At 44.9% G+C, this 18,212-nt stretch overlaps 1 protein-coding gene across 4 annotated transcripts; it reads right to left on the bottom strand.

Moving 5' to 3' along the window:
- Positions 1 to 245: 245 nt before the first annotated feature.
- On the bottom strand, positions 246 to 12,328 carry HERPUD1 (homocysteine inducible ER protein with ubiquitin like domain 1). Of its 4 annotated transcripts, none has more exons than XM_025369538.1 (8): positions 11,714 to 12,328; positions 8,476 to 8,553; positions 8,313 to 8,387; positions 6,950 to 7,080; positions 4,733 to 4,855; positions 3,842 to 4,192; positions 1,876 to 1,981; positions 246 to 1,001 (listed from the first exon to the last, which is right to left on the bottom strand). In XM_025369538.1, exons 1-8 carry the CDS (start codon positions 12,032 to 12,034, stop codon positions 837 to 839), a joined length of 1,350 nt encoding a protein of 449 aa, XP_025225323.1. In that variant the 5' UTR covers positions 12,035 to 12,328; the 3' UTR covers positions 246 to 836. The 4 variants fall into 4 exon arrangements, with proteins under 4 accessions (XP_025225323.1, XP_025225325.1, XP_025225324.1 ...); XM_025369540.1 differs by having other exon boundaries at positions 3,999 to 4,192; XM_025369539.1 differs by having other exon boundaries at positions 8,313 to 8,384.
- Between the last annotated feature and the right edge of the window lie 5,884 nt (positions 12,329 to 18,212).

Below are 18,212 nucleotides of genomic sequence, written 5' to 3'. Positions count from 1 at the left end.
GGCTATAGCCCGCTACCATCCCACTTGTGAGTAGCCAATGTACTCTGGCCCAAGGAACAAAGCGAGACCCCATCTCAAAAACAAACACCAACAAAAACTTTCATGGCCTTACCTGATCATTCTTACTGGCACAAACAGTCCTCTTTGGAAAAACAAGCATTCAGGTTAAACACTGGCAACTCAACTGTTGACTATCTAGATACAACAAACGCAGAGTAAACTGCTAGGATGATAGGAGTCTCTCCCAGGGTCATTCATAGTAAAACTTTATTGAACAGAAAACCCAGCAAAGGTTTTCACCTCCGCAAAGTTCCCCTTAGTTTAAAGTAAAGCACTGCATTTTAAAAAGCAATTATACATAAGTCTTTCCTAGAAAAGTCCTGCTAAAACATGTCTAGCAATTTCATTGATTATATAAAGTAGTACACTTAGTGTAATTTAAACATTCCAACAGGAATCAAATCGTACCAGCAGAACCACTTCTGCATCTATGACTTCTATGTACAAACACACATGCAGACACACACATTTGGAAAAGTTCCTCAAGCATAAACATGCGACACCTAAGGCCTTCTACTTACAGTGCCTATTAAACTACATACAGTATATATTAAAGCTCTTCAGAAAAAAGACATGAGAAGCCTTGGGCATTTTTTGTTCACCAATTTGTATCGCGGCTTCACGTTTCTGCTTTTGCTTGATCACAAAAGCATATCATCCTCCACGCTGTTTTTAAAGAACTCATCATTGCCATGTCCAGGAGAGGCAATCTAGCTGGAGTCAGGTGATGCAGTCCATTCCTGTCAAAGCCTCCAGCAGCTACAGCACAAACACCATCAGTTTGCGATGGCTGGGGGGCCTTCTGGAAGAAGAGAGGCAAAGAAAGTCTTGAAGACAAGCCATGCTGTGCTCATAAATGAGGGGCTGGTCTGCTCGCCATCTAGCACGTCCCTGTCTGGAGGGAGGTGGTTGGGGTCTTCAGTTTCGGGATCGGTGCCTTCCTACAGGTAATGAAACACAATGAGAAAATGATTAGGGCTGTGATGAATACCAAATAATGTTAGGAAAGGGCAGGGTAAATCCCTGCCCCCTGCCCCACAGGCACAGCAGCAGGCAGCCAGGACCCCAGGGCATGATGCCCTAGGCTGGATAGGGCTCTTTCTCAGGCTTCCACAGCACAACCGTGTTGATGTTGTCAGAGTTTTGAATACTCCTGGCAGCAAATATCAGAGCAAATGAAACAACTAGATCTGCAACTATTATTATTTTTGAGACAGAGTCTCACTCTGTCACCCAGGCTGGAGTGCAGCAGTGCAATCTTGGCTCACTGCAACCTCCGCCTCCCAAGTTCAAGCCATCCTTCCGCCTCAGCCTCCCTAGCAGCTGAGAATACGGGCACAGCTAATTTTTATATTTTTAGTAGAGATGGGTTGTCACCATGTTGGCCAGGCTGGTCTTGAACTCCTGACCTCAGGTGATCCACCTGCCTCAGTCTCCCAAAGTGCTGGGATTACAGGCATGAGTCACCACACCCAGGCTTCAACTATTATTAAACTAGTAGTTAACCACTTCATACCAGTTCTTATGGTATAACACACTGTTACAGACCACTGAACGCTCAAAATAGTGGGTTTAAAAAAATGTTATTTACTTAAGCCAAAATGCAAATTGCCACATGTCAAAAATATGTGATAGAATGTGATGGCACATTCGATGTTTTAAAAATAGCTGCTGCTCTAAGAAGAAATGTGAACAAATCATGAAATATTTAGCCCAATAAAATGGTAAACCACAAGCTGGAAATCTAAAGGTTACGGATTTGAGAGCCTGGCATATCATGTCAAGCTTGCCTGGGCTTCACGGGAGGCTCCATACCTGTAAGTTATTGTTGGGGTCCTGATTTACAACGTCAGGAGGAGGACCATCATTTGGGAAGTTCTGAACCAGCCTCGGTCTAAATGGAAACCACCCAACGTGATGCCTTCAAAGGAAGCACATAAAAATCCATCTTAGCTGATGTCACAGTGAGACTTACTCAAGAATCCAAGGCTCCCCACCTCTAATCATAGCAGTACCCTGATGATAAGCTCACTGCAAGACCCATCTACAGAGGCGTTTGACCACTGAAGGCAGGGACTGTGTTTTATTCATCATTGCACACCCAGCAATATAAATAGCACCTGGCACATGGTATGCACTCAATAAATGCTTATTTATATGAACTAAACCTTGCCCTTGAAAACCCGCACAAAGTGGGGAGAAAGCATATACCTACAAAACTATCATTATATATAACATAATGACAACCTACATTTGGTCATTTAAATATATGATTCTAGAGACTATAGAAAATATTAACTAAATGTTTGAAGAAACCAATTAAATCCCAAGTCTTAAAACAAATATAACAAAATATTAGCAATGATTAATTGTGGATATTTGAGAGTTCATTATATTCTAATTATTTTTTATTTTTAAAAGCTAAAATAAAAATCCATTTTTACTATAAAGGAAAATTTCTTCTTTTAGTTTCAACCACGAAGACTCATCACTCTAGGCCAGGCTTTCTCAGCTTTGGCACTAGTGACATATTGAGCCAAATATTTACTGTGGGAGTTGTCCTGTGCATTGTAGAAAATTCAGCAGCACTCTTGCTTCTACTAACCAGATGCTAGCAGGACCACTTCCCCTAGATGTGACAAACAAAAATACCTACACATTGCCAAATGTCCCCTGGGGAGAGAGAGTACAAAACCACCCCCAGGTGAGTACTGCTCCAGGCCACAGCTAAAACCAAATGTCAGGTATGTGAAGATTCCCTTGCCTTTCAGGGCTATGCTAACAGTCAGTGCCTGACCTTTACCCTGGAAGGCAGCTGTGGCCTGATAAAGGCAAATATGTTCTCATTCAAAACAAATACAATTTGCTGTTCCATGCCTCAGTATGGCTACATAATTCTGGTTTGTGAGCCTGGAAGGTAAGGTAGCTTATCTAGAGGACAAGAGAATATTCTTGTATTAATACAGGATTGATATGTTCTTGGGACCATACCACCAACCAAGGCATGAATTCCTTGTACTGAACATGCCAGAATAATATACTATTTATTATGTATTTATTCTAACACAGGGTCTTGCTCTGTCACCCAGGCTGGAGCACAGTGGTGCGATCTTGGCTCACTGCAACCTCTGCCTCCTCAGTTCAAGCAATTCTCCTGCCTCAGCTACCCAAGTAAATCACAGGCCCGCGCCAGCATACCCGGCTAATTTTTTGTATTTTTAGTAGAGACGGGGTTTCACCATATTGGCCAGGATGGTCTTGAACTCTTGGCTTCATGTGATCCTCCTGCCTCGGCCTCCCAAAGTGCTGGGATTACAGGCGTGAGCCACTGCGCCCAGCCACAGAATGATACACTATTTAAACACACCTCCTTCTACAGTAACTGAGATTGCTCAAAAAAGAGCAAAATCTGGCCAGGTGCAGTGGCTCACGCCTGTAAAACCAGCACTTTGGGAGGCCAAGGTGGGCGGATCACTTGAGGTCAGGAGTACGAGACCAGCCTGGCCAATATGGCAAAACCCCGTCTCTACTAGAAATACAAAGATTAGCCAGGCGTGGTGGCAGGTGCCTGTAATACCAACTACCCAGGAGGCTGAGGCAAGAGAATCGCTTGAACCCGGGAAGCGGAGGTTGCAGTGATCGTGCCATTGTACTCCGGCCTGAGTGACAGAGCGAGACTCTGTCTCAAAAAAAAAAAAACACAAAAAAACAAAAAAGAGCAAAATCTGCTTAGTGTGAACACAATGTAGTGTAATTTGTATTAGAGAAACCATCTGCTTACAGGTACATAACAACGGTGGCCCCCATGACCATGAGGAATCTGCTCAAGGAGGAGTAGAAGTAGAGGATACTGAGAAAAACAGAAAATGTAGCTGCTGAATAGGTCCAATCCAACCAATCTCGATTTATTTCATCATCTTCTTCCACAATAGGGCCACCTTGTGCATTCATCCGCAAATTTTGATTGGCTCCAGGATTAACAACCACTTGAGGAGCAGCATTCTGATTGGCTGGCTGGTTTTCAGCTGGAAACTGGTTGTGAATAGGGGCTGGAGCAGGTGCAGAGACCACAGGTATCTCTTGTGCACTTGGTGGTGGAACAAAAGCCCCCGATGCAGCAGTGGCTGCTAAACTAAAATAAAAATGACAGAGGCAGATACTGTTGAGACCAAAGCACCGTGAAGTCTGTGGCTTATTTACACAGCAGTCTTTTACTGTTAAGAATTTGAAGTAGGTAGATATGCATTTGATTCTTCTTCAATTTAGTGAAGAACTTCCTTACTAACTATATCTATAAATGCCTTTTCTAAGAGAAGCCACATGGTGAATTTCACCTGGAATTAAACATCAAGGCTACTGTAAGATTATGGCACAGTAGCAAATTACAATCTTCACAAAACTTTGAAGGTACTACAAATTGAAAAGAAAGTAACATGTTCTAAATAAAGTCACTAAACTGTGTATCAGACAAAAACACCCTTGTGTCAATATACAAATCAGGTAACAGCTGTCATTTACACTCTACTCCACCCACAGACCAAACAGAGCAGGGTTCTGCAGACTGATGAAAATACATTCATCCCTCCATTCTGAACTTTACAGGTAACATGGATAAAATTCCTCTCAATTCCCAGGAGCCCTGGCCACACCCAGCACAGCGGGAAGGACTCACTATTGCATGTAGTACTGTCGTGCATATATCTGCTGGAACCAGGAAAGCTGAAGCCACCCATAGGGTGTGTAACCGGAGAAACCAGGACCCAGGCCTTGGAATGCCTGCTGGGCAGCTTCAGGCCTATACACAGATTTAAAAAAACACTCATTTTGAGTGGGTTGAGTATGAGCAAATGAAAACTAAGTTTAAATTAAAATCTAGAATTCAAATTGAAGAGACAGAAGAATGGGATTTATGGCAGTTACATGGTAAATGACTGTATGATGCACCCATGTACCATAAGCACGGAAGGTACTAAATGACACAGCACTTCTACCACAGTCCTATCCCACAGGAAAACAACAGCCCTTGCCACCTACTTGCTGAGTGCACGTATAAACAACCTTTTGGGGTTAAGTAGACAGATCCCTGCTCAGTTCTGACTTGTTGAGTCTCACTGCAAGTCTCAACCCACTGTTTATCTTTTAGAGGGCAGCTCAAAAGTCACATTTCTCCCAGTCTTTCCTGAAGGAAATCTCTCCCATCCTCCTGATATCCACACTTCTTCCTCCACCCTCCATCTGTATCTATAGTGATGTGTGCATGTGGCATCACCTGCGCATGCTTACTGACTACCTGGGGTCCTGTACAGGCTGCTGCATCCACAGCAATCTCACGAAGGAGATTTTACAAGGGGAACCCAAGTACAGCTCAGGGAAGACAGGGGCTTTACACAAGGTCGCCGAGCTAGTTAAGTAGCAAGGCTGGATTTCAGAGCTGGTCTGATGTCAAATGCACGCTTCTTTAATCAGGCCACACAGCCCTCAACTTCATAGGGCAGGTGTATGTGGGTTATCTTTGGCTTTGTGCTTCTTACACAGTGTTTTTCTTCAGTAGCACATCACAAAATTGAAAGCATAATAGAATTGCCCCAAGATCAGAAATTGGTTATGTGGTCATTCCTGCAGGTCAACTCATATCCTTAAGCACAGTAATATGTACTGGCTGTTCAATAAGTATTTGTTAAAGGAAATCAAGTTTAACTATGGTGAGATTCAGAAAGTCAAATACGAGCCTCAATTCTCAAGTTAGAAATAGTTGAATCAGAATAAGGGAAGAAGTTTTAAGTTTTTCTAACCAATAATTTTCTATCCAATAATTATCTAATTTATATGCTGACAATCTTTTAACTAAATTCCACACACAGAGTATTTCTAAAATAGTATTCCAATACAAGTAAGCCTTGGTATGATACTGTTTTTGATCATTTAAGAAAATTACAGTGCATGGAAATGAAATGATAGAGTGCTTTTAAGATTTTTGTTAGATCTGATAATGGCATTCTAGATATACAGGATAACTAAAAGGTTTTCATAGTTATATACTCAAGTATATAGGGATGAAATAACATAACTGGGGATTACTTTTAAATACTTAAAAAAAAGGGGGAAAGGGTAATAGATGAGGTATGGTAAAACTCTGATTGTTATTTATTAGGCCTGGATGATGGTGTGGGGATTAATTATCTAGTCCCCACTGTTGTGTATATTTGAAAGTTCCATTAAAGGGAAAAAAAAGAAAAACTCACTCCTGAAACACCTCGCTTTATAAAATATTGCATATAAAAACTACTAGGAAAAGGGGGATGGGGAATTGGAGAGCTATGGAATTTCAACTTGTAGTTAATGAATTTTTCCCAAAAAACAAGGTATTCCAAGAGCTATAAAAATCCAAAGAACCCAGCATTTAGTTTTGACTTTTGCTCTAAAGAAAAGCTTTAATGGTTATAAAAAGTGGCCAACTTTCCTAGTACCCCCAAGTCTCTGGAAGAATACTTCTTAAACAGTCTCTCCCTTGTTGTCACCCATTGTTACAATAAAGCACAAAGCCACTCAGCAGAGCAGCTGCACAATGCTTACAACAGCTTTTTCTCCTGCAGCAGCAATTTTCTAGCATGACGGCAACCAAGTGGTCAGCACAATGGAAGGATAAAACACCTACATTTTTTTTTTCAATATATGCATTGCCTACTGTTTAAATTTGTATATACTAAAAGGCTGTGTATTAAGAAAAGTTAAATATATAAGACATCTTTAAAGCGAAGCTATTTGTAAAGCAAAATTCTGTAGGTTTAAAAGTTCTGATTATATACGTGTAAACACACCTTACTCTTAAATGGATGCAAATGAGGCACATTCACGTTGCATAAGCCGAGATCTTCATTATAACACTCACCTTGAGATGTTCTCCCATTCAGGGGAAGAAAGGTTCCGAAGAACTTCCCTTTGCCTTAAACCATCACTTGAGGAATCCTCAGGATACTGTCCCCGATTAGAACCAGCGGGCTGCTCTGTGGATTCAGCCACCTAAATAAGTGTAACATGAACACAGAACAAGGGAGCTGATGCAACTGTCTGAAATCAAGCAAAAGGAATTATTTTGCTGTCAAGGGCTTAATGTCTCCTACCCCCCACCTCTGAACGTGACAAAATTAAATAGAAGCAACATTATGTAAAAAATAGTCTGACATTTATTAAACACAATTTTCAATACACAAATGCTAACATATTCATTTTTTTTCCCTACAGTAACGATGCTACACTTTCATTAAAATTTCATTAAAATCTTCCAATGAAGTTGTCATTGGTGAGAAAGCTTCCTGATAATGGTGCTAAACTTACTCATTGCAGAAATCTGACCAACAAGATTTATAAATAGAACCCGGCCCAAACTTTCTAAAATAGTATTCTCATACAAGTAAGCCTTGGTATGATACTGTTTTTGATCATTTTTTTAAAATTACAGTGCAGAGAAATGAAATGGTAAAGTGCTTTTAAGATTTTTGTTAGAATTGATAATGGCAAAATAGGGAATTTCCTATGCTCTGTTCAGATGTTCTAGGAAATATAATGCAAATTTAGAGTACATCACTACACTAGAATACTAACACCATATATGTGAATAAACATTGTGAAATGAAAAATAAATGTTTTTGTCTGTCACATAGAAGTCTTTAGAGCCAGGTCCAGTCGCACATGCCTGTAGTCCCAGCTACTCAGGAGGCTGAGGTGGGAGGATCGCTTGCCCTCAGGAGGTTGAGAAAAGCCTGGGCCACATAGCAAGACCATATTTAAAAAAAAAAAAAAAATTCTTTAAAGATCACTTGATAAAGACTCTGATCTTTTCCTATCCAACTAATCATAATGAAAATTTCCAGAGGAAATATATTCACTTTTGTACGCTTTATAAAAATTAATGGCTCCTTTGAAAAAACTTGCTATGTGCTAAATTCAATAAAAATCCAATCAGTGTTAGTTCAGTAATCTCGATACACAGTAACCATAGATCAAATCATATCCCAGAAGATAGTGCAATATGTAACTCCACTTTTCCACTACAGCAGTAATGGAACAATCTGCTACTATGAACCTATCACTTGTGTTGATAATACAGTTTCTAATTCCTAGGAAAGAAACAAAATATTACTTAGTAATAACACCATACAGTCTCTCAATAAAAGTTTTATCCAACTTCTTTTATTACTCCCCTGAAAGTCTGAATGATACAAATTATTATCATCATGTAGAAGGAGACACACCTTGGCGCTGACTTCTGGCATTTTTGAAGGACTCTTCACATTGCACACCAGATGCAAAACATGCCGTTTTTCCTGCTAAAAGTAATAAGAAGGCACTTAAGGATCTGAACCTAACCTGGTGAGTGCTTAAAAACATTCAGAGGTTAATGTGTAAGTGAGGTACCTTTGGAAGCAAGTCCCTGAGACATTGGTGATCCAACAACAGCTTCCCAGAATAAATTAACCTCTGGTCCTCCGGACGCTGATCATGGAAAGAAAAACACAGGTCAGCATTTCACCCCCAAAAGTTCCTAAACACAGAAGAAACTGTTTTAAACAAGTAATTTGATTATGTGTGTTTCCCCCCAGCATCACAGGAAAATACCTTCTCAAAAACCCCACATACAAAACTTCTATTTAGAAAGTGTCTAACTTTAACTGGTCTCTAACATGCAAATAAGCACAGAATGGCAAATTATCGGCTGGGCACAGAGGCTCATGCCTATAATTCAAGCACTGTGGGAGGCCAAGGCGGGCGGATCACCTGAGGTCAGGAGTTCGAGACCAGCCTGGCCAACATGGTGAAACCCCATCTCTACTAAAAATGCAAAATTAGCTGGGCGTGGTGGCTTATGACCGTAACCCAAGCTACTCAGGGGGCTGAGGCAGGGGAATCACTTGAACCCGGGAGACAGAGGTTGCTGTGAGCCAAGATCACGCCACTGCACTCCGGCCTGGGCAACAGAGTGAGACCCTATCTCAAAAAAAAAAAAAAAAAAAAAAAAAAGGCAAATTATCTCCAGTCCAAACCTATGGCAATGTACTTCTTAACTCCCAGGTAAACTGATTCCTGTTACTAAAAGCAACAAATAGCAAACAGGGCACCTACAACCAAATCGAGTTCGGTTTCAGAGAAAACTCAGAGTACTCCCAAGGCCAGCCTTAACCAAAACCACCTAGCAGTGCTCCAAAATAATGTGAAGCTATCCTAAACTGAAGCCTTCACAGATGATTTCTTGGCATACAAATGCAGTTATAGAGGAGATGGCATGTGGGTGACATTATACACAACCACCCTGTGAGATTTAGTAATCCCTATTTTAAGGGAGGAAAGTCTGAAAAACTGACTTGTCCAAGGTCATCTGCTGCCACAGTGTCACAATTCCCACCCCTCTTCTCCATATCACCGATTTTAACGCCATAGGGACTGCACACTCTTTTATACAAATCTCATTTTTAAAATCTATTTGAAACTGTTTCTAAACTGTACTTAAAAATAATGGCTTCAAATAATATTAACATATAAACTGTCTATTGGAGATCACTAACGTGTTAATCTACTCGTGCCAGAATAACTGATTATGCAAAACCTGGAATAAAGGTGTTCCTGCCAAGTAGCTTGAGATAATTAAAGCAAGCTGTTTAAAACAAACAAAACGGCAAAAAGTGCATCTACTTATCCATATACATCAGGACTTTTTGACACTGTAACTGAACCAAAATAAATATACTGAATGCTGTGTTCACCGGTCTTCTCACTGACAGGTGAGCACTTTAAAGGTAAATGCTAATATATACATAAATTTGTAGAACAGTACCTTTTGTATATGTAGGGTCCTGCATTTTATTAGAGTTCAACCACTAGAAAAGGCTAGAAAACCACAGCTGCCAGTGGTTTTCATTTTCCCCCTTTTAAAGGCCTAACTTGATATTGAGTCTTCACGCAGATGGCTCATTTGAAAAATATTACATAGGCTGGGCGTGGTGGCTCACGCCTGTAATCCCAGCACTTCGGGAGGCCGAGGCAGGTGGATCACGAGGTCAGGAGATTGAGACCATCCTGGCGAACACGGTGAAACCCTGTCTCTATTAAAACTACAAAAAATTAGCCGGGCGTGGTGGCGGGCGCCTGTAGTCCCAGCTACTCGGGAGGCTGAGGCAGGGGAATGGCGTGAACCCGGGAGGCGGAGCTTGCAGTGAGCCGAGATCGCGCCACTGCACTCCAGCCTGGGCGACAGAGCGAGACTCCGCCTCAAGAAAAAAAAAAAAAAAAGAAAAGAAAAATATTAAGTAAAGTCAACGACTATTACAAAGTAGACCTTATAATATACCATTTTCTACCACAGAAAACAAATGATAAGTATGTTTCAGCCATAATAATTTTTAGACACAAATTTGTATACCTGAGAGGTATTTGTTTACCATCTTAGGTCTTCAGACTGAACAGATGGGAGCCGCGTTCCTCACCAAAGGAAGCCCTTAAGAAAAACCCTCCTCCAAAACCCTGCCTTTTGCCATATGATGCAACCATAGGCTACACCTGCTTCACCAATTTGTGTACCCAATAGCCATTCTCATGGCAACACAGCCACCCAGTTTCTTGGAAGCAGTTATAGTGAAACTGAAAAATGTGCCAGGGTGAATTCTAGAGGACATGGAATGCAAGCTTACGAAATAAATATGCAAATTTCAAAATAACAACTCAGAAGGAAAACTCACTTCTAAAACATTCTTAACCATATGGAACAAAAACAGACACAGGTGCTACCACAAGTTGGAACTCACGACTTCACTATCTTTTCCTGCCCGGATGCCCTCTCCTGTGTGATGAAGAATTATGCTCGTGGGCAGTGAAGAACACTGCTGACACTTACATAATATCAGAGCAGAAAGTAAATACAGGAAGGGCCGGCTTACAGCCTCATCACGTGGTGGCCAGGGCAGGCGGTGCTAAGGGTGATGTTGACAGATGCGTCAACCAAAACAAAGCAAGGAAGTCTTGCTAATAATGGAGAGGCTGCCGTCCTAAAACCAGACTGAAGGCGACTCCTGCCTGCTTCCCTTCTCAGTCGCTCTTGGTCAGAAAGTGCACGGGGCTCCACCCCGGGACTCGGCAATGGCTGCGCGGTCCAGTGCGACAGGGAGGGGCACGGCGGAAGGTGGATAGGGAGGAGAAGAGCCACGTCCTGCTTCTGGGTGTGGGGCCTTCCGTCCACAGTGTCTGGGCGGTCCCCAGGTTTCTCAAGCCACGGCCCCGGGTGGCACCTGCCCGCTCCTCTCCCCGCAAAGAGGCTGCGTTCAGAAACCTCATTTTGCAGCACGGATGTTTTCTTACTTCTAGCCATTGGATGCAAGCCCAGTTAGGAACACCGAGGTGCCTGGCCGCTGGGGGGAAACAGGCTTGGAGGGTGAAATGACTCGCCCAAGGTCAGGCTGCTGATTACTGACGGCCCCTGGGCAACAGAGGGGAGCCCGCGTCCGCGGGCCAGGGAAGGAGAGACCACAGCCCTGGGGGAGGTGACCGGCCGGGCGATCGCAGCCGTCAGGGGGAGGAGGCCACAGGACAGGGCAGGCGGACGTGGCATTCCTAGCAGAGGGCAGGGGACCACAGCCTAGGGGCGGGAATTCGGGGCCGCTCTCACCGGACGCTCGGGGTAGACGCGGCTCAGGTGGGCCTTGAGGTGGCCCACGCTCCAGCTGCGGTCTCCACTCAGCTCCAAGTCGCGGTGGCGCTGGTTGGGGCTCTTCACCAGGAGCGTGACGGGTTCGGGTTCGGTCTCGGACTCCATGGCGGCGTCGGGGCTCCTCTGCGCTCTGAGGTGCCAGACAGGCGGCGTAGCAGCCGCCCGCAACCTCCGCAACGACCGTTCGCGTCTCTGGGACGCGCGCCCCCGCTTTGGGCGCCTTTTATAGGAGCTGCGCGCCCGGCTCTGCGGACAGAACGCTCTGTGGCTGCCGCCCATTGGCTGAGGCGGAGGCACTGTCCCAACGTGGCCCAATCGGCGCCCGGATCCGGGTGGCAGAGGGCGGACCGAGCACGTGGGCACGGGCTGATGCAACCCGCCGCCTCTGCGTCACCCCGAGGCGCGGCTGCGCCCCGGGAACCCGAGTTCGGCGGCCATGTTTGGGTGCGCTGCAGGCCGCGCGGGGAGCTTGGCCTGAGACCTGGGGGACCCCCAGCTGGGGTGGCTGAGGGCGCCCGAGGCAGGGGGTAGGGAGTGGGGTATCCCAGCAGACCCCAGTTTAGCAGTCTGCAAATTGTTTCCTCACAAAGCCGCACCCCCACCCTTTTTCACCCCAGGTGCCAGTGCCCACTTCCCGTTTTTCTGCCTCCGGTGGCCCCACGTGGAAACCTACGGGGAAGCGCGTCCTACAGGGGAAGACTACCCACTCGGCCCTCAAAGAAAGGCTGGGCGACCCCGTGTGCAGGGCCACCTAGGAGAACACCACGTGCTCCTAAGGACAACGAAGGAGCCAGGCCAGATCTTCCTTGGGCTGGGAGGATGAAGGCATCCAGGCAGCTGTTGCCAATTTCCCTGGGCCTCAGACTTGAATGTTTGGGACATCACCCTTATGATGATTGACAAGTCAGCCACAGTCCTGCGCACACTGGACCCGCCCCCAAAAGGGCATCACTTTATAAGATACACATGCACCTGTTAAATTGGGGCTGAGACGAGGAGGGCGGGGTTCTCTGATTCCTGAAGTGGGACCATAAAGACCTCTTTATTGTAGGCATTCCTTCCTCCTCCTCTGTAGAAAAAAAAAAAAAAAAAAAGTCTTGAAAAACAAAACTGACATCGCCCCGGCCATCTCCTTGTTCCAACCGCCTTGGGACATCTGTTTTTTCAGGTGTTGTCAGGAGCTTGCCAAGGGCAGGAAGGTAACAGGAGGAGCCTGGTCTGGCTGGTGGGTATATTCATCTGCTGCAGCTGCCATAACAAAGTGCCACAAACTGGATGGCTTAAGACGGGGTCCCCAACCCCCCGCCCCCACCCCCGGCCATGGACCACTATGAGTCCCTGGCCTATTGGGAACCAGGCGGCACCACAGGAGGTGAGCCAGCAGCCAAGCTTCATCTGTATTTACAGCTGCTCCCTATCGCTGCATTACCACCTGAGCTCAGCCTCCTGTTAGATCGGGGGCATTAAATTCTCATAGGAGCCGAACCCTATTGTGAACTGTGCACGCAAGTGAACTAGGCTTTGCTCCTTACGAGAATCGAATGCCTGATGATGGGAGGTAGAGCTGAGTTGGTGATGCTAGTGCTGGGAGTGGCTGCAAATACGGATTAACATTAGCAGAGAGGTTTCACTGCACAGAGGCCATGATAAATCAATTGTTTGCAGACTCGTATCAGAACGCTATCAGTGAGTGGCAAGTTGCATCTGGTGGCAGGCTTTACAGTGGCAAGTGTATGTACTTCAGTTGTACAGCTGCATCTGGTGGCCTTAAAAGTATGTTTGAGGCCGGGCAAGGTGGCTCATGCCTGTAACCCCAACACTTTTGGAGGCCGAGGCGGGCAGATCACGAGTTCAGGAGTTCCAGACCAGCATGACCAACATGGTGAAACCCTGTCTCTCCTAAAAAATACAAAAAATAGCCGGTCATGGTGGCACGCACCTGTAATCCCAGCTACTCAGGAGGCTGAGGCAAGAGAATTGCTTGAACTCAGAAGGTGGAGATTGCAGTGAGCCAAGATTGTGCCATCACACTCCAGAGTGAGACTCCGTCTCAAAACAAAACAAAACAAAACAAAAAAACTAAACAACAACAACAACAAAACAGAATGTTTGAGACAACTTCAAATCTCCACATGTCCTGGATTAAAGTCTAGGCTTTAATCCTGAGATGGCCACAAAAGCACTGAAAAGCCTGCTTTCATTTCCAACATCCTTTTTTTTTTTTTTTTTTTTTTGAGACAGGGTCTCACTCTGTCTCCAGGCTGAAGTGCAATGGCACAATCTCTGCCCACTGCAACCTCCGCCTCTCTGGTTTAAGCCATTCTCATGCCTCATGCCTCCACCTCCCGAGTAGCTAGGATTACAAGAGTGCACCACCACACTTGGCTATATGTATATATTTTATTATTTTTAGTAGAGACAGATGGAGTTTTGCTATGTTGGCCAGGCTGGTCTTGAACCCCTCGCCTCAAGTGATCCATCTGCCTTGGCCTCCAAAAGTGCTGGGATTACAGGTGTGAGCCACCACGCCTGGCCTATTGCAACATCCTATCTCTGTGAAGCAGGGTTTTCTGCAGTGACAGCAGCCAAAATGAGGAGACTCGACATAAGTAACATCCTTCGGGTGTCACTGTCTCCCATCTCCCACAGATGGGACCGTCTAGTTGTAGGAAAACAAGCTCAGGGTTCCCACTGATTCTACATTATGGTGAATTGTATAATTATTTAATTATATATTACAATGTAATAACAATAGAAATAAAGTGCACAATAAATGTAATGTGCTCGAATCATCCTGAAACCATGCCCCCCACCCCACCTCTGGTCTATGGAAAAACTGTCTTCCACAAAACTGGTCCCTGGTGCCAAAAAGGCTGAGGATGGCTGGCTTAAGAAACAGAAATCTATTGTCTTGGTTCTGGAAACTGGAAGTCTAAGATCAAGGTGTCCACAGGGTTAGTTCCTTCTGAGGTCTCGGGGGAGAATCTTCCAGGCCCCTCTCCTATCTGGGTAGTTTGCTGGCACTTTTTTTTTTTTCTTTTTTTTTTTTAGACAGTCTTGCTCTGTTGTACAGGCTGGAGTGCAGTGGCACGATCTTGGCTCGCTGCAACCTCCACCTCCCAGGTTCAAGCAATTCTCCTGCCTCAGCCTCCCAAGTAACTGGGACTACTGGCGCCTGCCACCACGCTTGGCTAATTTTTGTATTTTTAGTAGAGATGGGGTTTCACCATGTTGACCAGGCTGGTCTCAAACTCCTGACCTCATGATCCGCCCACCTCGGCCTCCCAAAGTGCTGGGATTAAGGCGTGAGCCAGCGCCCCTGGCCTGCTGGCACTCTTTGACGTTCCTTGGCATATAGAAGCATCACCCCAACCTGCCTTCATCTTCTCATGGGTTTTCCATGTGTAGGTCTCTTCACATCATCTTCCCTGTGTGCATGTCTGGCTCTGTATCCACATTTCCTCTTTCCATAAGAGTACCAGTCATCGTGGATCAGAACCCACACTAATAACCTCATCTTAACTCCATCATCTGCAAAGGCCCTATTTCCCAATGCTGCCACATTCACAGGTACTGCTTAGGGCTTCAGCATCTCTTTGGAGGACTCAGTTCAGCCCACAGTAGTCAACCTTAATATAACACAGAATACAGGGTGGTTTCTTTCTCAGCTGTCTTTATATTAAGATGAGAGGTTGAGGGCTTTGGAAATAAATTGTCCCCACACTCAGCTTTCTGCATTTGGTTTTGGTCTGCTGAGAAGGCTCTGACCTTTTTTGGTTTTTTGAGACGGAGTCTTGCTCTGTTGCCCAGGCTGGAGTGCAGTGCCATGATCTCGGCTCACTGCAAACTCCACCTGCTGGGTTCAAGCAATTCTCCTGCCTCAGCCTCCCAAGTAGCTGGGATTACAGGTGCGCGCCACCACGCCAGGCTAGTTTTTGTATTTTTAGTAGAGACGGGGTTTCACCATGTTGGCCAGGTTGGTCTCGAACTCCTGGCTTCAAGTGATCCACCCGCCTCAGCCTCCCAAAGTGCTGGGATTACAGGTGCGAGCCACCACCTGGCCTAACCCTTTTTTCATCAAAGCTGGCTTCATGGGCATGGGACGCATGTAGTAGATGGGGCCCTGTGCTTGGTTTAATGCTCTGCTGTTATCTTTAAATTCTTAATAAGTTTTAAACAGAAGCCCTGCATTTTCATTTTGCACTGGGCCCCACAAATTCTGTAGCTTTTCACACACCAGGATGGGAGATAATAACTGATTATGATCTGGTAGTCTTGCAACTAGGGAGAAGCTAACCAGTGGAGCAAGCCCAGGTAAAACCGACATAGGCCTTAAAGGAGGCAGCGAGGCAGGAGGCGACAGCTGCATTGAGAAATCAAATATGCCAGTAGTGTGGTTTCCCCTCACCTGCAGTGACAAGCCTCAGGGCCCCTTAAGATGTTAAGATATCTTATCCCTTCCCACTCAGAAGAAAGAAAGGTCAGGAGTGTGATTTTGCATTTTTTTCCCCTAGGGAAAAGGCAATCCAATTTCTGCAATTCTCTCTTGAGTTATCTCCCAATGAGATAGCTCCTTTTAAAGAAATTTGGGGACAGGAGTGGTGGCTCATGCCTGTAATCCCAGCACTTGGGGAGAGCAAGGCAAGCAGATAACTTCAGGTCAGGAGTTCGAGACCAGCCTGGCCAACATAGTGAAATGTCGTCTCCACTAAAAATAGAAAAAAAAATAGGCATGGTGGCGGGCACCTGTAATCCCAGCTACTCAGGTGGCTGAGGCAGGAATCCCTGGAACCTGGGAGGCAGTGGTTGCAGTGAGCTGAGATCATGCTACTGCACTCCAGTCTGGGAGACAGCGAGACTCAGTCTCAAGTTTAAAAAAAAAAAAAAAAAAAAGAAATTCGGTGATTCTGCTTATAGCACATTTAGGAAAATGTTAAATTCAGGTCAACAAATGTGCCAGGAATAGAGAGATAAACACAGCATGACCCTACTCTCAATGACTTTACAAGTATAATGAGGGTGCTAACAAAAACACAGAAATAAAAGGCTATCCCAAAGTCGAATACATTTCTGAAGGATCTATGATTACATTGAGAAAAGAAGAAAGGGAGTCAGAGAAAACTTAATGGAAGAGGTAGAATTTGAGTTGAATTCTGGGATGGGTGAGATTTGAATAAAAATAATAATGGCAGCAATTACTGACTAAACACCATGGAGTGCCAGTGACTTTATATGCAGAATTTGAATGGGCAGGTAGAGCTCACTGGTTCAACTCATGGGGCCAGACCCCAGCTGCTTGTTTTCAAACCCAGCTTTTGCCACTTACTATGTGACCTTAAGCAAGTTACTTAACCTCTCTACCTAATTTTCCTCATCTGTAAAATAGGAAATATAGGAATAATAATAATAGTATCTTCTGTTTCATAGGGTTTTTGTGAGGCTTAAATAGTACAAAGTTGTTAAGTTCTTGGGACAAACCCAGACATTTACTACGTGCTCGATAAATGTTAGCCATTAATATTTAGAGGACTGGACTGAGTCCAGTACAGTGGTTCCCAAATCTTGCTGTGCAACAAAATCACTGCAAGAACTTTTTTTCTTTTTTGAGATGGAGTCTCGCTCTTGTTACCCAGGCTGGAGTGCAGTGACGTGATCTCGGCTCACTGCAACCTCTGCCTCCTGGGTTCCAGTGATTCTCCTACCTCTGCCTCCCAAGTAGCTGGGATTATGCCTGCCACCATGCCTGGCTAATTTTTTTGTATTTTTAATAGAGACGAAGTTTCTCCGTGTTGGCCAGGCTGGTCTCAAACTCCTGACATCAGGTGATCTGCCTGCCTTGGCCTCCCAAAGTGCTGGGATTACAGGCGTGAGCCACCACGCCTGGCCAGGGTATACTTTTAAATAAGAATAATGACCACATCATTAATAATGACAATATCAGATAATAATGAGTGGTAAGACTGGAAAAAAGTCTTGGGGCCAGCTCAGAAAAGACTTTGAATGGTCACCCTTGGGAGTGTGGGCCTTATTTTGTGGACACTGGAGGTTTTTGAGCAGTAGAAAGGACAGATCAGAATCAGTATGGATCCACGTCATTATGAAGGGGGAGAGACTCGAGGCCAGGAGACTGATCAGTTCATTCAAGAGGAAATGTGGGCCAGGCACGGCGGCTCATGCCTGTAATCCCAGCTCTTTGGGAAGCCAAGGCAGGCAGATCACCTGAGGTCAGGAATTTGAGACCAGCCTGGCCAACATGTCGAAACTCTGTCTCTACTAAAATTACAAAAATTAGCCGGGCCTGGTGGTGGGTGCCTGTAATTCCAGCTACTTGGGAGGCTGAGACAGCAGAATTGCTTGAACCTCAGGAGGCAGAAGTTGCAGTAAGCCAAGATCACACCACTGCACTCCAGACTGGGCAACAGAGCAAGACTCCATCTCAAAAAAAAAAAAAAAAAAA

The sequence above is a fragment of the Theropithecus gelada genome, chromosome 20 (assembly GCF_003255815.1).
Source record: "Theropithecus gelada isolate Dixy chromosome 20, Tgel_1.0, whole genome shotgun sequence".
NCBI lineage: Eukaryota > Metazoa > Chordata > Mammalia > Primates > Cercopithecidae > Theropithecus > Theropithecus gelada.
This window is presented reverse-complemented; position numbering and strand designations above follow the sequence as displayed.